The sequence below is a fragment of the Oryctolagus cuniculus genome, chromosome 6, assembly GCF_051225735.1.
Source record: "Oryctolagus cuniculus isolate XC-2025 breed Fujian yellow rabbit chromosome 6, ASM5122573v1, whole genome shotgun sequence".
NCBI classification, from domain to species: Eukaryota; Metazoa; Chordata; class Mammalia; order Lagomorpha; family Leporidae; genus Oryctolagus; species Oryctolagus cuniculus.
The window spans coordinates 75516658-75538886 of NC_142872.1; the positions used below are offsets into that span (position 1 = coordinate 75516658).

Here is a 22229-nt window from a genome sequence, read left to right on the forward strand (position 1 = left end):
ATAGTGGCCAAAGATAGAGGTTATGAGAACTGTGCTTGGAATAATGCAAGGATCTTACTAAATGAATTTTCCTATAATAGAGCCAAACATGAAAGCAGCTCAAAGTAAACACTCTATTCAAGGTTGCAAATTAAAGGATGTGCTTCTCGTGATGGATACTGGTATTTAATGTTTCCAGAATACAATCAGTGAATATATAAAGTGAAAACAAGTGAATAAATAGAAAAGCAAAATCCCTGAAAATAAAATCTCATGGAAGCTATTGAAAGCAGGATTCTAAGTAGAAGAAAATGGTTGATTGTATGAAATACAGAAGAAATATTGTACAGAGAAATAGAAAATAACATTGGGGTGACTTTGGAGAGAAGAATTGAATTGATTGAAAAAAATTAGAGTGACAGAGAGACAGAGAGAGAGAGAAAGAGAGAGTGAGAACATCTGTCTGTTGGTTCGTTCACCTCCCAAATGGCCACAACAGCCAGAGCTGAACATGGGTGAAGCCACGAGCCAGGTATTCCATCTAAGTCCATGTATGAGCGTCAGGAACTTAAGTATTTGAGTCATTATCCTCTGCCACCAGGAGCATTAGCAGGGAGGTATATCAGTGGAGTTCTTTCAAATAAATAAATAAAACTTTTAAAATAATCCTTTCTAAGGTATTAAAAAATCCCTTGAACAAATTGTTTCATGTTCACTCTCACCAGCACGTGATTCTTTCACGTCCGCAGCATCTCCTTTTTCACTTCATCAGTGTAACAGGACGTGCTACATTATCCAAAGTTCACTAGGGTATTTCTCCCTGTGAGGTTCAGCGGTGCCAATCTGAGGACATTATTGTGACTTCTTGACACCGACATCCTTCCTCACTCTCAGGCTGATTTTCTCTGCCTGTTTGTCAGGCTCCTGCTCACAGATGTGGCAATCTAGCAACTCCAGTGTCAGATATGTTCGTCTTATAACTTGTGTTTGGCATGCGTGAAACGCTTTCTCTGTCTGCCTTCTCTTATTCACCAGTTCTCTGTCTGCTTTTGTGTGACAAAAAATAATCAATTTAAACATGAATTACTAAGTTTAATAGAAATATGTGCATATTATATGTATGCATATGTTAGATTAAAATATATATATGAATTTTTATAAACATATCTTTTCATGCAAGGAAGACTGAATTCAAATATTTTTAAAGAAAGCTTTATTTATTTATTTGAAAAGCAGAGCTACAGAGAGAAAAGGAGAGACACATGTGGAAAGAGGGGGGGAAGAGAGAGAAAGAGAGAGAGGGGGATCGTTCAAATACTGGTATACTACCCAAATGGCCTCAATGCCAGGGCTGGGCCAGGCTGAGGCCAAGAGCTTAATTGTGTCTTCCACGTAGGTGGCAGTAGCCCAGGCACTTAGGCAATCTTCCACTGCTCTTCCACGCACATTAGCAGGGAACTCGATCAGAAGTGGAACAGCTGGAATTAGAACTGGTGCCCATATGGGGTATCAGTGTTGCAGGTAGAGGTTAAACTCTCTATGCCACAAATCTAGCCTCCTATGCTTTAAAGTAATAACCTACTATAAAATCCAGAAATACTTGAGGATAACTTTTATTGCCATAGAAATGACTGACAGTCCTTAGAAAACTCTAAAAGGTATTGAGAGGACAGTAGAAATCAGATCAGTGAGCTCTCAAGTTATGTAATTTTTTTGGCACATGTGTACATTAAACTAACAGTTATAATTTGTTCAGAAATACTCAAGGCAGCTTAGTAATTGTTAAACTATAATGTCTCATAATACTAAATTAATACACCATGGAATCCATTGATTTTAAAAAGTATTTCAATAAATAAGATGAAAACAAAAATTGCCACTACTGTCTTGAGTAAGAACAAATATACATTTTAGGTAAAAATAAAAACAAAAAATCTTTAGTTCTTCCTCTGCCCAGTGCAACAGGAAGTCTATGTGGAGACATTCTTACTTAACACTAAAATATAGCAATCAAAACCACAAGTTCAGAGGGGGCATTAGGCACAAAAGTTGACACACAACTTGAGACACTCACATCACATATTGCAGTGTCTGGGTTGGAGTCCCAGCAACTCCACAATTGACTGCTAACGTATACTCTGGGGAGCCTGGTGATGGCCCAACTAGGAGACTTGGCACCCAGACATTTGGAGAGTGAATCAGCAGATGGAAGGTTTTTTTCCTCTCTTTCAAATAAATAAATAAGACTGCATTTTAATGGATTATTCAGTGGAGAACTATCCTTAAATCTTCAACAATATGCAAAGATGTTTATATTCCACCAATGACTCAGCAAATACTTGTTAAATATACAAAGAATATTATTCTATTTCTCCTTTAGGGGAAGTTGAGGCACAACTAAATGGACTCATTTGCCTATACTCTCCTTTATTAAACACTGGAAGCCAAAAGATAATCTAGATAATTGTAGTCTTTAGGATAAGACTATATTGAATAAAGTCAGTCTTGTTAATCAAAGAAACTATAATTTGTTTAAACTCATGAAAGAATTTTTATCAACTTTAAAAGCTGGAACAGAATGTAGCAAGTGTTATGAAGTAACAAACTCATATAAGCCTAAATTTATAAAAGATTAGTCCCTTAGAATTATTCTATCTAGGGAATGTGTAACATATGATTACATAGATTGCAGATTTGATCTGAGTGCATTGACTTTAATCAGCTAAAAATATCCATAGCTGCCACAGTTCATTTAGAGCAGAGAGGACAAATATGTTCAAGACATGCTTTAACTTATGTTACATGAAGCAATGGTTATGGTAATCAGAGAATGGAAAGAAATTTATATCACTGAACTCAAATTAGTTCCCATTTCACATGGGTAGTTGAGCTTCTCTTTGTATATTTTAAATGTCTGCCTACTGTTGAACATCAGATTTGAAACTAAAATGTCATGTAAAGTTATAATATTCTTTCCATGCTATGCATATGATTTGTTTTCTTTTTTTATTTATTGAATGGATTTTTACATAGATACAACTTTAGGAATACAGTGGTTCTTTCCCCCATGCCCCCCCCCCCCCAGCTCCCATCCCACCTCCCATTCCCTCTCCCATCTCCTTCTTCATTATGTACCATTTTTAGTATAACTTTATATATAGAGGACCAACTTTATGCTAATCATAGGTTTCAACAAATTGCCCCCATGCCCATACACAACATATAGAGTACAGTTTGGGGAGAGAATTTGCAGTCAATTATCATATTGCAATTCAATAGGGACAGAGGTCTTACCTGGGGAGCAAGTGCACAGTGACTACTCTTGTTCCTTTAACAATTAACACTCTTTTTTTATGACGTCAGTGATCAACCTAGACTCTTGTGGTGAGCTGCCAGGGCTGTGGAGGCCTTTTGTGACCATAGACCCCGTTGGTATTTGGACACGGCCATATGCGAAGAGGATGCTCTCTCCCTTCAGAGAAGAGTGTCTCCTTTGATTTTTTTTTTTCTACAGAGTCTTGTCTTTTTATGCCTGAGATGCTATTGCAGGCCTTTCAGGCCGACCAGGAAGCCTTATGGGTTGATTCTGAGGTCAAAGTGTTATTTACTGCAAAAGTCGTTCTAGGATTCTGCTGTGTGGACTGCTTCCCATGTTGATCTTTCCTTCCTTTTCTAATTCTATTATTTTTACCAGGTACTTGATGTTATTTATGTAGTCCATTTTAAACTTAGACCAGTCTATCTGTTGCCTTTAACATTTAATATGATCATTTTAACAGTGAAGATGGTGTTTATACCACTGATTCTTATGGGTTTGGAGCCCCATGATTAATTCTTAGGCTGTACCCTTAGAGGTGAGTCTATATGCCTGTATGCAGAGCTAGACTGTTTCACTTATTCCCTCCCTGTTCTCTTATTCCCTCCCTTGTTTTTAACTGGTATCTTTTCCCAATTGCTTTAAAATACATATAATTAACTCTGTGTTACATAGAGTGTTCAGCATATAGAGTGAGGTAGAGAGATGAGAGAGAGAGAGAAAGAAAGTGGAGGGAAAAAGAAAGAAAAAAAACAAAAGGATATACACAGTAAAAAGTAACAATAGTTAACTGTCTCTCAACAATCAATCTTGTGGACATTTCTAAAAGTAACTATTTTGCTTCTATAGCTTTCATTTTAGCTGTGCTGTTAATTTTCCCAAATCAGGAACCTTAACATATATTTTTCAAAAGAGGAAATCCAAATGGCCAACAGACACATGAAAAAATGCTCAGGATCTCTAGTCAACAGGGAAATGCAAATCAAAACCACAATGAGGTTTCACCTCACCCCAGTTAGTGTGGCCTTCATACAGAAATCAACAAACAACAAATGCTGGAGAGGATGTGGGGAAAAGAGCACTCTAACCCAGTGTTGATGGGAATGTAAACTGGTAAAGCCACTGTGGAAAACAGTATGGAGATACCTCAAAAACCTGAATATAGACCTACCATATGACCCAGCCATTCCACTCCTGGGAATTTATACAAGGGAAATGTAATCAGTAAACAAAAGAACTATCTGCACTTCCATGTTTATCTCAGATCAATTCACAATAGCTAAGACATGGAAGCAACCTAAATGTCCATCAACCAAAGACTGGATAAAGAAATTATGGGATATGTACACTATGGGATACTACACAGCAGTCAAAAAAGATGAAATATGGTCTTTTGCAACAAAATTGAGCAAGCTGGAAAACCTCATACTTAGTGAAATAACCAAGTCCCTGTGGGGAGCAACTGGGACTAGGCTAAGTTACTGGAATTAAGATCTATTCTATGCATCTGTTCTCCCACGATATAGCGCTGGGGAGGAGTAAACTTCTACGCAGCTGCCTCTCACCAACTTGACAAACTGTGGGAGCTGATCCTGCTCCTGATTGGAGGAGAGCAGCGTACTCCGCGTGTGGGTAGCAGAGTTGGGATTGGTGGAAGAGGACTATAAAGGAGGAGAGAGACAACATGCACAAGGAACATCTATCTAAAGGAACACCTGAGCAGCCCCCGAGAGAGCTGGCCGGCGGTGTGCCGCTCCCCCGCGGAAGTGGGGACAGTGGCAGGGGGAACCGCCCCTCCACGGAGGTGGAAGGGTCAGTAGCCAACCCAGGAAGAACCAGCAGCAAACCCGGGGAGGGCCGAGCAGACAAAAGAACAGCGCAGGGTCCTGTGTCGTTCCTCCGTGAAGAGGGGTAGCGACATAATGGGGCCGTGACTCGGATATGAAGCCTAGGCAGGGTTTAGTGTCATTCCTCCACGAAGAGGGGGAGCGACAGTCCCAAAGAGACAAACATTATATATTCTCCCTGATTTCGGAGAATTAACAGCATATGATTTATTTTTCCTTGTCACAAGTTCAAAAGAAATTTATATCAAGGAGATGGACAATAGTTGTACTTCTAAAGGCTTTTAATATATTTCTAAGACAAAACAAAAAAATGTATGTGAGCATTTTCCTGTTTTCAGTAGAAAGTGCCCTGACTAGGATATGAGCATCAATTTCTTCAAAATTATGAATAATTTGAATGCAGACTGCTTGGAATGCCAACGGCTTTTCCATGTCCCAGTCTCTGAGACAGGAACCAGTCTTTTAAGGGAAAGACAGATACATACAGGTAACTGAGCCTAACCTCTGCTCTGGAGGTTTTGCTTTGTTGGTTGGGAGAAGTAAATCTCTAACTACCAAAACTCAGAGAAAGGTGTTTATTTGGGTAAAATATGTACATTTTTATAATTTTCCTGAACACTGGACTACAGAAATTTTTGATTGCTTTATAATTGGATGGGATTTAAATATAAATTGTGCATTTTGAAAAGTGTATTGTGTTGCACAATAGAGCAATTCTCAAGCCTAAGGCAGTTGTCTAACTTCCATTCATTTCAGAGTTTTATTTATTCGTGTCTATTAAGTTTGTATCTAAACACTGCAAGAATTTGATGCAGGGGGAAAACAGTAAGTAGTTGAAGTTTTAAGAAGTAGCTTCAAATTCTGCAGCACTTTTGTAAACAATTCAGGATTGCATCATTTAATTTTCTCTAACAGAACAATAAATTAAACACCTCAGGGGTCGCCAGACTGAGCACCATATTTTGAGGAAAATGTGGTGTTACAGAAAATCATGACACTCTCAGAATTAAAGAGCAGCTATTTACACGTGGGGAGGAGCTATGCCTCCCTTTTCCCAAACCATCATTGGGAAGCTGAATAATCTAGGATTTACTATGTATGTCAACTAAGTGCCACAGATCACGAAAGTTTAGGTTAACTCATTTTTATATGATGCTTAATATTTGTTTATAGATGTCTTTGATCTTTCCATTATAGCTCAGAAAGTTCTTTGAAAAAATTCAGGAAAAGATGATGGCAACCAAGATAATGGAGAATCTGTGTATAGTTATATGGCCAACAGAGAAAAGTGTTTATAAGATTTCCTAGATCTCTTCTTTTTCTGTGGAATGTGTTTTACATCTCAACAGTTCTTCATACTTATTTAAGTCTAAGGATGCCTCCTAGTAGTTCAAAATTATGTGATATCTGGGGCCGGCGACATGGCTCACTTGGTTAATCCTCTGCCTGCGGCACTGGCATCCCATATGGGTGCCGGTTCTAGCCCCGGCTGCTCCTCTTCCAGTCCAGCTCTCTGCTGTGATCTGGGAAGGCAGTGGAGGATGGCCCAAGTGCTTGGGCCCTGCACCAGCATGGGAGACCAGGAGGAAGCACCTGGATCCTGGCTTCGGATCAGCATAGCTCCGGCTGTGGTGGCCATTTTGGGGGTGAACCAACCGAAGGAAGACCTTTCTCTCTGTCTTTTACTAACTCTGCCTGTCGAATAAAAAAAAAAAAATCATGTGCTATCTGGGACTATATTTATTGTTCCACTTAAAAAGATATTTACATGTTAAACATGAATTTGGGGGCTGATAATTATATTCCTCAATAAAAGGGGTTTTCATCAGACAGTATTATGAGTTGGAAATAGAGAAATGGCAAGTTCTGATCTGATTTGTTTGGATTTATCTGCAGGCAGAATGCCTTTCAAGTCATTGCAGTGGACGGAGTCTGCAGTGGGATTATCCAGTGCCTCTCTGCTGAAGACTGTATTGACTGGTTACAAGCAATAGCAACTAATATTTCAAACCTCACAAAGCACAATGTAAGTAGTAACTCAAGGAACCCTGGCCATAGATTTGCTCAGTCTTTATAAAAGTTTTCAATACATACATGAAATTTTGCATCAGATACCTGGTATTATAATAATGACCAGCTCATATACATCATGCAAGCTTTTCTGAAACACTTACTGAAAGAAAATCACATAATCCTGAGAGTTCTAGTACAACTTATGAGTTTGAGAATACTCCAATATGTAAACTTAACATTTACAAATACCTCAATACCTTACTAGGTAAGTCAATCAAAATAAAGTTACCATATGAACACTAAATGTATTTAATTAAAAGCATTCTGGATTTCAACAGAGAATTTTGATTTATTGTCTGTGATCTTAGAATGACAGCCAGGAATATTGAATGAGTGGAAGGCTATGCCAAATGGAGTTACAACAGAGCTTATAGGTTTCCTGTAGAATCCAGAAAATGTCATTGCAAGAGCTGATCACTGGCACAGTAGATCAGGTCTACATCACTAGGAATGGCTTGTTTACCATTTCTCTTTCTACTCCCAACTTTTCTTTCTCTATTCCTGTTGCTATTATTATCACTTTCTTCTCATTCTCCTTACTGTTTAACAGCTTAATCAATCCTTTCTCCTTGTTACTTAAATGAGGATTATAGTCATACAAAATATAAAAACCCATAAACTTCATTGCAATGAATACTAATGTCAATACCAGTTAGGATTATTCTGTTTTAGAAAAAAAAACATACTTGTTATCTATACTTTGGTCTTTTTAAAATGATTTATTTATTTATTTGAAAGACTCACAGTTAGAAAGAGAGAGATCATCCATCCACTGCTTCTATCCTCAAATGGCCAAATGACCAGGGGTGGGCCAACCCAAAGCCAGATGCCAGGAGCTACATCCAAGGCTCTAACTTGGGTAGCAGGGTCCCAGGCACTTGGGGCATCCCCTGCCATTTTTCCTAAGCTCCTTAGCAGAGAGTTGACTAGCAGGTGGAGCAGCTATGACCAAACTGGCACCCCTATGAGATGCCAGCATACACTCCGAAGAGCTGTGCAGTTGTGTTCCAGCTCTCAGTGGTGGACATGTCTCCAGAGATCATCTTTGACACTTGATCCTTCCTGCCTTGTGAAGTTTTGGTGTTTAGTGTATGTGAAACTGTGTCTTACTGTGCTGTAAGGAGAAGCAGAAGGCCTGTGTGGCAGAGTGGATGGGGAAAACCTGATTAGGTACAATCCTTATGCAAGAATTCTTAACCTGAGAATACCTGGCTTGTACGTGAGTGAGAGACTTCCTTGCCCTCAAGTCTTGTCATATTAAGTCTGAGGGCGTCATCATTTTAGAATTGAGATTATGGAAGAGGAGTGTAGGTTTCAGCTTGCCAAAAAAAAAAAAAAAAGGAATAAAACAATTGAAAAAGCTGGGTTTCTCTGAGTGTTGTGCCGCTTCTTGCCCTTACTTACCTGGGTTTTTCTAGAATCAAAGGTAAAGGAGAAAGACCTCATGAGAGTGGTGACTCAGTTTCATTACCTGAATTATTTTTTTAAGATTTTATTTATTTTTATTTGACAGGTAGAGTTACAGACAGTGAGAGGGTGACACAAAGAGAAAGGTCTTCCTTTCATTGGTTCACTCCCCAAATGGCTGCAACTGCTGGAGCTGCACCAATACAAAGCCATGAGCCAGGTGCTTCCTCCCGGTCTCCCACCTAGGTGCAGGAGCCCATGGACTTGGGCCATTCTCTACTGCTTTCCCAGGCCATAGCAGAGAGCTGGATGGGAAGAGGAGCAGACAGAACTAGAACTGGCGCCCATATGGGATGCCGGCATCGCAGGTGGGAAATTAACCTACTGCACCATGGTGCTGGCCTCCTGAATTATTTTTTTAAAGATTTATTTAGTTATTTGAGAGGAAGAGTTACAGAGAGAGAGGGACAGAGAGGTATCATTCATTCACTGGTTCACTCCCCAAATTTGGCTGGAACTGGGCCAGGCCGAACCCAGGGGCTTCTTCCAGATCCCCTATGTAGGTGCAGGGGCCTAAGCACTTGGGCCATCCTCTACTGCTTTCCCAGGTACATTAGCAGGGAGCTGGATTAGAAGTGGAGCAACCGGGACACGAAGCAGGGCCCATATGGGACGCCAGCGCTGCAGGCAGAGGCTTAACCCACTATGCCACAGTGCCAGCCCCTACCAAGATGATTAGAATGCTATCAAAATGAACCATATTCCTGTATTTTTAGAAAAAAATTAAATGAACAGAATTTTAGGCTTTAAATGCATTGTTTTTTTCCTTACATAGGTGCTAATTCGCATTTAAACTAAAATCTTACGAACAGTCTAAAATTTTCTTTGGAATTTGTACTCAATTAGAAAGCTGTGATCTGGCTGGTAATCCTTTGAAAAGTCAATGCTTTAGTTAAATAAAAAAATGAAAGATGGAAATTTATCTACCCTCTATAAGCCTAAGAAAGAAAAAGCTACATTTGACCTGGTTTCCTTCAATTTGGTAAGTGCTCACCATGAAAGTTAGGAAAGCAAACAGTTCTGCCCCGTGTTGTTTTAACTACAGGGAGCCCACATATCTATTATGATAATGTTACTGAATTAGAAGTTATATATATGTTCTTTCATCTTCCTTTGATCATGTTCTAATTGTGTGTTCTTTTGTTCTGATAATCAATACTCAAAATTATTAATTTATACAGTATATTCTGATATGTAAAGTACAACATGAATGTTGAAAAGTTATTATTCACAGAATAAAAATATGAAAGTCGCATTGACTTTAGAAAAGACCAATGACTACATTGATGATTAACATGACTGATCAGTATGAAGAAATAAATTAGATTGAGAGTAGCTAGAAAAGTTTTGTTTAGTATAGTCAGATGTTAGTTATAGTTTCCCTGTTTTCTATTCTGAAGAGATACTTGAAATAATTCCATGTAGAAAGATATATGACTTTTACTTTATTTGCCAATATTCTAATATGATGTTGGATTTATTTTGCCAGATTTTAAAACTAAGGGTCTGTGGTAGGCAAAATAATGACTTCCAAATCTGTGAATATGCTGTGCCACATTGTAAATATTTAGGATTGTGGGTATAACTGCTAATTAGCTGACCTTAAAATCTTGGAATTATCTTGGATCATCCAAGTACGTCCAACATAATCACTGGTGTTTGCAAGGTAGAAAAGCAAGGAAGAGTTGAGAGGATGAGAGACAACAGTGAAGCAAAGACAAAGTCAAATGCTTTTGATTCTGCAGATTAGAGAAAGGGTCATGATCCAAAGAGCGAGCCAAGGAAATGTTTCCATTTAGAGACCCCAGAGAGGAACACAGCCCTTCAAATACTGAGATTTTTATTCCTGTGTGACCCACTTAGGACCTCTAGCCTACAAAACTGAGAAATGGCAAATAAGTGTGGTATATTTTAAGTCACTAAATTTATAGTTGTTTATGACAACAATAATGGAAAATTAATCCTAGATTGCTTTTTTCAGATGAATTCCTTTGCTTTTTTTCACTTAAAGTAAATGTAATGGTTTTATTTGAAAATAATACCTTTATTTTTTGTCATGTCTTGCATTTTCAGAATAACCATTAAACGCATTTGAATATACTAGAAAACATATAACATTTACTTTAGTAAATATGCTAAGTACAAAGTATCCTATAATAATATTGATAGATTTTCTAGAATCTTTATAAATAAATAATTGATGTATAAGCAAAAGATGTCACAATTGTTGAGTCCATTAAGACTGAACAGGTACTATTCATTTGGAATTGGGAAAAATATTCTTTCTTCTGTTTGGATAAGCACAGTAGGAGCTTTCAAATTGCAGAGAAAAATGAGAATGAGAAATTACATAAGAAGTGCAGAAAGAAATTCTGATGATTGAAGTGTAAGTATGACTGACTGAATTGTCAAGAGGTGTGAACTAAGGAGAAATAGATACAAACCAGAGAAAGTGGCTGGGAAGATGTGATGTTGGAATAGCTGGCCAATTACGGTTAATAAAAGCAGCAATGGCTAGCAAGAAGAAGTAGTTCCCATGTGTTCTTGATTATGATCAAATTAACTAGACCACTAACTATGTCCTTTTTCTTGTATAATTACTGCTTAGTATAGCTTATGCTGAACAAATAATAAAGTAATTGACTGAATTCATCCATCAGTCAAAAGTTGTTTGAAAAAAAGTTTCTGAGAAAGTAAAGAAGAATAAATAATATAGAAGAAGTGATTGAGCCACAGTAAGCTCTGCAGTAACATTCACACTTTGTGCTGTTAAATTCTTACAACATTTGAGGGTCTATTTCAGTTTAGAGTAAGGGAAAGTAGCTATAGACAAGAAGAAGTGTAAGTGCTGCCCATGATATTTGCTGTCTGTGTTACCTAGGTTGGTTCTCATCAATCCTTACGTTTCATTATGAGATGCCTGATAAAGAAGTGTGTTTTTGAAATACCTTCATCATATAACTCACTGAGTGACATTCTAAGGAGCAAGAGTAGAAAAATACAGTGATATTCCCCAGAAAGATGAGGAATAAATGGACTATAATCCATCTATCTGATTGCAAATGAAGGAAAATACCTTGAACCAATATCTAACTCTGATTTGCTTAAGAGCATACTGGCATGCGATTTCCTTCAACGTATCCATGGGAAGAGGTTGAGGAGGTTATCTATCCCAAAATTTCACTGAATTAAGAACTATCTCCTAGGAAGATGTTTTTTGACAGTTCTTTGCTGAAAATCTTTCAATGACAAGTAAGTGGTTTCTTCACAATACAGCAATTGAATCTTTGACAGCTCAATATTAGGTAATACTTCCTTATACTGAATAAAATTCACTTTCTTGTAACTCTCATCCATTTGTACTACCTCTGCCCTGGGAAAGACACACAATAATTTAACTTTCTCCTTCACCTGGCAGTTTTCCAGATATACAGAAGCAAGTATCATATGCTGCAGTTGGCATTTTTTTGTTCCCTACAGAAAAATTACTGGCTCCTTCTGGCTTCTCTCTGACATATCATCCAAGACTTTCTCTGTCTTGTTAACTATATCTGATATAGAAGCTCTTTAGAATAAAGAGGATATGAAACATGTGTTTAAGTTCTTATTATTAACATTGTCATGAACTCAGCTTGAAGATTATTCAATATTGTCTTGATATGCACATGTATTTCTTCATTTTCTAGCATCTTTATATCATCACATTAAAAACATTCGACAATATTACACTTTAATACCATGATTAATCAAGGCTCATGGTTCTATAAAAACCAATATTATATATCATATATATCAAACCAGATTCTAAATCATTTAGGAGATAGTTCAATTCCTCAGTTTATATAACTTTCTTTTTTTAAATTTTAAAATGTTATCTAAGTTATACAAGTTTCATGTATTTCATATATACAGATTTAGGAAAATAGTGATACTTCCCACCCTACCCTCCCTCCCACCCATGCTCCAATCCTTCCTCCTCCTCTCTCACATTTACTCTTAATTTTTACAAAGATCTATTTTCAATTTAATTAGTGACATATTGTTAACACTACACTAAGTAAAAGAGTTCAACAAATATTATGAAGAGGGAGAAAAAGAAGAACGTTTCTCAATGTAAGAGATAAGGGCTGTAAACAATCATCTAATCTCAAAATGTCTATTTCACGACAATATATTATATTTTAGGTACTCTATTAGTTACCTCAAAGAGGAAAACATATGATATCTGCCATTTGGCTTAGCTTATTTCACCAAGTATAATGGTTTACAATTGTATCCATTTTGTTGCAAAATACAGGATTTCACTTTTTATTTTTACAGCTGAGTGTGTGTATGTGTGTATAATTTATTTATCTAGTCAATACTCAATGGACACCTGGGTTCATTCCATATATATCTTAGTTCTTGTGAATTGTGCTGAATTGAACATAAGGTTCAGATAACTCTTTCAGATGCTGGTTTCTTTAAGTTTGGGGAAATTCCCAGGAGTGAGATGGCTAGATCATCTGAAGTATCTCTATATTGTTTTCAACAATGGCTATATCAATTTACATTCCTACTATCATGTCAGAGTATCTTTTTCCCTACATCCTCACCAACATTTGTTGTTTGTTGATTTCAATATGAAAGCAATTCTAACTGGAGTGAAGGTGAAACCTCATTATGGTTTTGATTTGCATTTCCCTGATGGCTAATGATCTTGAGCATTTATTGAAGTGTCTGTCAGCCATTTGAATTTCCTCTCTTGAAAAATGCCTGTTCAACTCATTTTCCCTTTCTTAACTGGATTATTTGTTTGGTTGTTATTGAATTTCTTGAGCTCATTACACATTCTGGATGTTAACCTTTTATCAGTTGCATAATTTGCCAATATTTTCTCCCATTCTGTCAGTTGCCTCTTCACTTTGCTGAGTTTTACATTGGCAGTGAAGAAGCTTCTCAACTTGATGTAATCCCATTTGTGAATTTTGGCTTTGATTGCCTGTGTTACTGGGGTATTTCCCAAGAAGTCATTGCCTAGAACAAAGTCTTACAGTTTCCCCAATGTTCTCTAGCAATTTGATGGTATCAGGTCATAGATTTAGGTCTGTGATACGTTTTCAGTGGATTTATACGTGAGATGGGTCTAGTTTCATACTTTGGAATATGGAGATTTGGTTTCTTCAGCACCATTTGTTAAAGAAACTTTCCTTGCTCTAGGGATTTATTTTAGCTCTTTTTTTCATGATAAATTGGTTGTAGATGCATGCATTGATTTTTGCAATTTATATTCTGTTCTGTTGGTCTATACATCTGTTTTTGTACCACTACCAGGCTTTTTGATTATGACTGTCCTATAGTAAACCTTGAAATCAAGTGTTGTGATGCCTCTGGCTTTATTTTTGTTGTATAAGACTGCTTTACCTACTCAGGGTCAGTCTCTTGTGTTTCCATATAAATTTTAGCATTATTTTTTCTGAATCTCTGAAGAATGTCTTTGGTGTTTTGGCTGGGATTGCACGGAATCTGTAAATTGCTTGTGGCAGTATGGGGCTTTTGATGGTATTGATTCCTCCAATCCATGAACATGGAATATTTCTCCATTTTTAATATCTTATTCTATTTCTTTCTTTAGTGTTTTGTAATTTTTATCATAGAGACATTTGGCATCCTTAATTAAATTTATTCCAAGGTGTTTAATTCTTTTTAGAGTTATTGTGAATGGTACTGATAAAGTTCTTTCTCAGCATGGCATTGTCTGTGTATTCAAAAACTATGTATTTTTCTGTGTTGATTTTTTATCCTACTACTTCACCAAACTCGTTTATAAGTTCCAATGGTCTCTCAGTGGAGTATTTTGGATATCCTATACACACACACACATACACACATATATATAGGATATATACACACACACATATATATGATATATATGTGATATATATATGATATATGTGATATATATATATCATATATATGTATATATAGGTTATCCATACACATACAAACATACATACATAGACATACATATATTATATATATGTATAAATATATAGTATCCTATGTCATCTGCAAATAAGACTAGTTTGATTTCTTCCTCTCCAATTTTTATCCCTTTGCTATTTTTTCTTGTCTAATACCTCTGATTAAAGCTTCCAGAAATATCTTGAATAGTAATGGTAAGAATGGGCATTCTTGTCTGATTCTGGATATTAGGAGGAATGATTCCAGCTTTTCTTCATTCAATAGGATGCTGGCTGTGGGTTTGTCATAAACTGCCTTGATTGTGTTGAGGGATATTCCTTCTATACACAATATTCTAAAAGTTTTCATCATCAACGAAGGTGGTATTTTATCAATTGATTTTTCTGTGTCTGTTGAGATAACCATAGGGATTTCTTTTCTTCAGTTTGTTAATGTGATGTTTCACATTTATTGATTTTCAAATGTTGAACCATCTCTACACACCAGGGATAAATCCCATTTGGTCTGGGTGAATAATCTTTCTGATGTGGCCTTGGATTTGATTAGCTAATATTTTGTTGAGGATTTTCGCATCTATGTTCATCAGGGATATTGGTCTATTGTTTTTGTCCTTTTTTGTATATTTTTCTGGTGTTATAACTAAGATGATGCTGGCCTAATAGAAAGAGTTTGGGAGGATTCCACCCCTTTCAATTGTTTTGAATAGCTTGAGAAGAATTGGAATTAGTTCTTCTTTGAATGTCTGGTAGAATTCAACATAAAGCCATATGGTCCTGGGATTTTCTTTGTTGGGAGGATTTTTATTACTGATTCAATTTCCATCTTGGTTATTCATCTGTTTAGGTTTTCTATTTTAGTGACTCAATTTTGGTAGATTCCTTGTGTCTAGGAATCTCTCCATTACATCTAGGTTTCCCAATATGTTGGCATACAGCTCTTTGTAGTAATTTCTGATGATACTGTTATTACATTTCCTTTTTCATCTCTGATTTTATTGATTTTTGTATCTCCCTTCTTTTTTGGGGGGTAGTTGGGCCAATGGTGTTTCAATTTTATTTATGTTTTCAAAAACCAGCTCTTCATTTCACTGATCTTTTGCATTTTTTTTTCATTTTTTAAAATTTCTTCTCTAGTTTTTATTATTTCTTTCCTCCTACTAATTTGTTGTTTGGTTGGTTGTTGCTTTTATAGGTCTTTGAGGTACAATGATAGCTCATTTATTTGGTGCCTTTCCAATTTCTTCATGTAGCATTAGTTGATATAAACTTCCCTCTTAAAGACTGTTTTTATTGTATCCTATAAGCTTTGATATGATGTATTGTCATCCTCATTCACTTCTAGAAAATTTTTATCTCTCTTTTGATTTCTTCTATGACCCACTGTTCACTGAGGAACATGTTGTTCAGTCTCCATGTGTTTGCACATGATCTAGATTCTTGTGGTGTGGATTTCCAGTTTCATTCCATGTGGTCAGAGAATATGCATGGTATGATTTCGATTTTTTTATTTTTCTGAGAGTTGTTTTGTGGCCTAGCATATGGTCTATCCTAGGAAAGTCCCATGCACTGATCAGAACAACATGTCTTCTACAACTGTGGGGTGAAAGGTTCTATAGATATCAGTTAGTCTATGTGGTCCAGAGTGTTGATTAGCTCTGTTGTTTCTTTGTTGATTTTCTATACTTTAAAAATATTAAAACTTTATATTATTGTCTTTTTATGTGATTATGATGATATCAATATTATATTATATGCAAGTGCTAAATATCATACTTTATAAAGTTTTGCTTTTAATATTTATTTATTTATTTGAAAGACATAGAGCCTGAAAGGGAAAAAGAGAAAGAACGAACTCCTTTCCACTGATTCATTTTCCAAATTCTCCCAACAACTGGGACTGGGCCAGTTTGAAGTCAGTAGCTGGTAACTCAGTGGAGATCTCTCAATGGTTGGTAGGAATATAATTAATTGAGCCTTCACCCACTGACTCCCAAGGCTTGCATAAGCAGGAAGCTTAAATCAAAAACAGAGCTGATACTCAAACCCAGATACATTAATATGGGAATGCTTGAATCCCAAATAGCATATTTCATTAAATTTTTAAAGGTTTATTTATTAATTTGAAAGGCATACTGAGAGAGAGAGTGAGAGAGAGGGAGAGAGAGAGAGAGAGAGGGAGAGAGAGAGAAGGAAATATCTTCCGCCTGCCAGTTTACTACCCACATGACCTCAACAGCTAGGACTGGGCCAGGCTGAAAGCAGGAGTCAGGGAGTCAGGAGCTTTTGCCAGGTATCCCACTAGAATGCAGGGGCCTAAGCACTTGGGCCATCCTCCGTTGCTTCCCAGGCATTTTAGCAAGGAGTTGAATTGCAAGTGGAGCATCTAGGACTCAAACCAGCACTTATATGCTATGCCAGCATTTTAGGCAGTGGCTTAACCTGCTGTGCCATGGCATCTGCCCCCCAAGTGGTATATTAATCACCATGCCAAGCACCTGTCCTATAAGGTATTAGTTTTAAAGGCCAATAATCCATTAATCATTAATAGAAAGCTAGTATTTATCATATATCTTTAAGAGGAATGCTTAACAGTAAAAATTCTAATACAGTTTTGTGGATGCTAGTATATCAAGTAAAATATACAAGTGTTAAAATGTGTTTTCTTTCTTAACCTTTTTTTACTGAAGTGCATAGATAACTTCATCCAGAATGCAGAATTGTAAGAGGAAATTGTATATAAATATGTAGCAGAGAGACTTAACAATACTACATCAGTCAGGATGAAGGTTAACAACAGAAATAGTCATGTTACTAACAAGTGGCCTTGATAGAAATGACACTTAACCTCCCTCATCACCCCACTTTTGATCCAGCAGGAATCAGGGAGCTAATGTGCCTATAAGATCAGCAGAGGATGGCTCAAGTACTTGGCCCACTGGGCTCATGTGGGAAACCTGGATGAAGCTCCTGGATTCTGGCACTGGCCTGGCCCAGCCCTGGCTGTTGTTGTCATTGGGGGAGTGACCCAACAGAGGGAAGATCTCTCTCCATGTAAATCTGCCTTTCAAACAAATAAATGAATCTTTTAAAGAGGTAGTTGAATATAGTAGATCTGAGAGTAGAAAGAAGTATAACTTCAAAGAGATAGTCCAGCCCTAAAAAAGAAAGAAAGAATGAAAGAAAGAAAGAAAGAGAAAGAAAGAAAGAAAGAAAGAGAAAGAAAGAAAGAAAGAAAGAAAGAAAGAAAGAAAGAAAGAAAGAAAGAAAGAAAGAAAGAAGAAACCCAGAATACTGTTTCCAGCAAAGCTCTTATTTATAAATGAAGGTGAAATAAACACCTTCCAAAACAAACAGAATTTGAAAGAATTTGTCATCACTTGTCCAGCCTTATATATTATACTTAAGGATATGCTACACACAGGAATAGAGAAGGATATTCATCAGCATGAAAGAATGTGAACTCAAAATTTCCTAGTAAAAGTACAAAAGAAATACGAAGAACATTATAGGAATATTATTGGTAAAGTGGCAGGACCAAGCAATTACTTATCTATAATAAACTTGAATATCAATGGGAGGAAATGATGATGTTATTAGCAGAATATTAAGCATTAAGAAAAGGTAAATTTTGAAAAAAGCACTAAGACTTACTTCACAATCTCTTGAAGCCTGGTGTTTTATAATTCTACAACATTTGAGATACTAATTTATAAAACTAATCATATAAACCAATTGAAACAGTAGGGAAAATAAATATTTATTAAAACCAACTCAAAAGATCAGTGAAATGCAGAGGTGGTTTATTGAAAAATAAACAAACTTGATACATCATTGGCCCAACTAACCAAAAAAAAGTGAGGGGAGAAGATCGAAATTAATGAAAGCAAAGATGAAAAGGAAATGTAACAATGGATATTCTAGAAAAAGAAGAATCATCAGGAATTATCACAAAGAGCTATATGCCAACAAATTGAAAAATCTAGATAAAATTGATAGATTCCTGAACACATACAATCTACCATAATTGAGGCATGAAGACACAGAAAATAAAAACATACCAATAACCAAGATGGAAATTGAATCAGTAAAAGACCTCTCCAACAAAGAAAAGCCTAGGACAGGACGGATTCACTATTGAATTCTACCAGGCATTTAAAGAAGAACCTATTCCAAATTTTCTCAAGTTATTCAAAACAATTGAAAGGAAGGGAGTCCTCCCAAATTCCTTCTATGAGGCCAACATCACCTTAATTCCAACACCAGAAAAAAGATACAAGAATGAAAACTATAAACTAATTTCCCTGATGAACATAGATACAATAATCCTCAACAAAATATTAACTAATCCAATCCAAAAATATATCAGAAAGATCAACCCCCAGACCAAGCAGGATTTATCACTGAGATGCAGGCATGGTTCTGCATTCACAAATCAATAAATGTGATATATCACATTAACAAACTGAACAATAAAAATAGGTTATTATCTCAATAGATCAAGAGAAAACATTTGATAAAATACAACATCCTTTGATGATGAAAACCTTAAACAAATTGGGTATAGAAGGAAAATTCCTTAACATAATAAAGACAATTTATGACAAACATACGGCCAGCATCTTATTGAAAGGAAAATATGGAAACATGTCTACTAAGATCTGGAACCAAACAAAGATGCCCACTCTTACCATTGCTATTCAATATATTTGTGGAAGTTTTAGCCAGAGCCATTAAACAAGAAACAGAAATCAAAGGATATAAGTTGTAAAGGAGGAAATTAAATTATACCTGTTTGCTGATGGCATAATTTATATATATATAATATATATATATATAAATACACACCATAAGACCAAACGACTATACTAACAGACTTTTGGAACTCATAAGAGAGTTTGGTAAAGTTGCAGGATATAGAAGCAACACACAAAATTCAATAAACTTTGTGTACATAGGCAATACCATGGAGGAAAAAGAACTTGTTAGACCAGTCCAATTAGCAATAGATAAAACTAATGTAAATACCTTGAAATAAATTTAACCATGAAAGTGAAAGATGTAAGATGAAAATTACCAAACATTAAAGAAATAGAAAAAGACACATCAAATGGAAAAATCTTCCATATTAGTGGAATGAAAGAATTAATATCATCAGAATATCTATACTACCAAGCAATTTACAGATTCTGTGTGATCTCAATCAAAACACCAATGACATTCTTCTCAGATCAAAAAACAAATGATGCTAAGCTTCATATTAACACAAGAGATTCTTAATAGCTAAAGTAATGTTAAATAACAAAAACAAAACTGAAGGCCTCAGAGACTTCAAGACTTCAAGACATGCTACCCAGGGCTGGTGCTGTGGTGCATGCAGTAGGTTAATCCTCTGCCTGTGGTGCCAGCATCCCATATGGGCACCAGTTCTAGACCCGTACCTTACAACTTACACAAAAATAAATGCACAATGGATCAAGGATCTAAATCTTGACCTATACCATCAAATTATTAGAGGTGGTAACTAACAGAATACACAAATGTAATTTATTGGAGTGAAATTGACATTTTGAGTTTTGAGTTTTGATTATTGTTTGTCACTTGTGTTTACTGCTGAGAAACAATATTTTTCTTCTTAGTATTTATTGAATTTTTTACTTTGTGGAAGGTTAAGCTTTTGATATAAAATAAATAGAAAGAATGCCACTGTAAAAAAATAAAAGAAACAATAAGAAAAAAGGAGGAGGGAGGGTATGAACATAGGTGGAAGGAATGGCAGGGTGGGAAGTATCACTAAGCTACTAAACGGTATATATGAAATAAAAGAAATTTGTTCACCTTAGATAAATAAAAACTATATTGAAAATAAAAATGGTCCAATAATCAGAAAAAAACCACAATTTTTGATCAAAGACAACTGAGAATGTTGTTTTCTCATTTTTTTTTTTGCTTTATCAGAAAAGCATGAACTTCAACATCATCAACTTTTATGCAAAAATACCAGTTCCTTCCTCTTTATGTAGTCTAAACTTTAATTTCCTGTTCACAAACTGGCACTAGTTAACCTTAAGTCACAATGAGAGTGAAATCAGAATCTTTTCAAATTCAGTCCCTTAAATGATACCATGATGTGCACAATTTCGCCTATTTCCAGCTGTGTTCTAAATAAAATTTTTTAATCATAAGCCATCAGTGAATGGCCATATATATTTATTTATTGTATGCATCTTTGCTCATGGAGTGATCATGTGAAATTCCGAAGGATAGTTGTTTAGGGATAGGCCAATGTCAATGGAACTAGACATGAATTAAAATAAATGTCCAGCGGTGACTAGATCTTAAGCAGCTTACAGATATACATGATAAATTTAAGTCTTCAATTTGTAGGGGTTCTCTTTTCTGTTATAAGAATAGAATAATATCATGTGTACATACATCTACACATGTAATACATAATAAATTGACATATTTTATTCCAATCAATGATATGCATAAGGTTCACAGAGAAGAATTAACAATAAAGGAGGTTCTTTTACTTTTTCTAGGGGGTAATCTAATGTAATGTCAAGTGAAATTCTCTCAGTTCATAAGTCAGAATTAATTTTAGTATTGTAGTGGAAAAGAATGAATGCGAGAAATTGATACCTGAAATGCTTGCCATTTCACCTGCTTCCTCTGTTGTCTTTTACAGATGAGGAAACTGTGTGTGTTTGTGTGTATGTGTGTACTGTGTAGGAATCATACATTTAATACATAGAGATCTGATATCTTACATGGCAAGTGCAAGTTGAAAAATTAAATATTTTTTCCATAAAGATGATGTTTTTGAGAAGTTAAGAAACTTCTATTATGTCTGACATGTTGAAAAGATTCACTAAAGCTTGTAGGTGAATTTAAAGTTGTAACACAATAAGGACTAGCAGAGAGGAGAGCTACCAAAAGCGAACATAAGGCTGTAATCAGAGGTTGCAGAGTGTGGTTCTGATAGGCAAGCATGTCACTTAACAGACTTTTTCTTTCCTTTTATAGCCACTGACATGTCTGTCCTCATATGTACTCTCTGATGCTACCTTGTTTTCTGCATCTTTTTTTTTTTTTTTTTTTTTTGCTTATACACCAAAAGGTGCATGTCAGACTTGTAGGCGTGAAGGAAAAAAAGTTAGAAAAAGTAAAGCTAAATGATTTTGGAGACAGTCATTTAAATCAGAATAAAAACAAGCACACATTCTGGCACTGTATGAAACACAGATTTTTGACAATCGAATTTTTACTTTTTGCATGTTTAAAATTTATTTCAGCAAATCATTCAAGAGGGAGTTCAATAAAATAGCTTACTTAGTCTTAGAAGATTAGTCAACAGAAGTTAGAGTTTTTTAAGCAAATCTGATATTGGACATTATCAGCTGATTGTTATTTGCACACAACACATCTGCAGTGGTGTTCACTGAACAAGGTGTAATAAAATGGGAATTTTTATTGCATAGTTTAGAGACATTGTTGATTCAACTGTCCCTGCCAGCCTGTCCCCTCTATTTTGCTTTTCTTCCTGACAGGAATATCCACAATTCTTCAGTGCCACCAGCCTCA

At 35.9% G+C, this 22229-nt stretch overlaps 1 protein-coding gene across 6 annotated transcripts in view; it reads left to right on the forward strand.

Annotated features, from left to right (window-relative positions):
- The window catches only part of SNTG1 (syntrophin gamma 1), a 918312-nt gene that overhangs the window by 705499 nt on the left and 190584 nt on the right, over positions 1-22229 (forward strand). For all 6 annotated transcript variants that reach the window (XM_089335218.1, XM_089335217.1, XM_089335216.1 and 3 more), the window contains one exon: positions 7039-7168. In XM_089335218.1, the coding sequence (XP_089191344.1) occupies positions 7039-7168 (130 nt within the window). The remainder of the gene's footprint in view (positions 1-7038; positions 7169-22229) is intronic.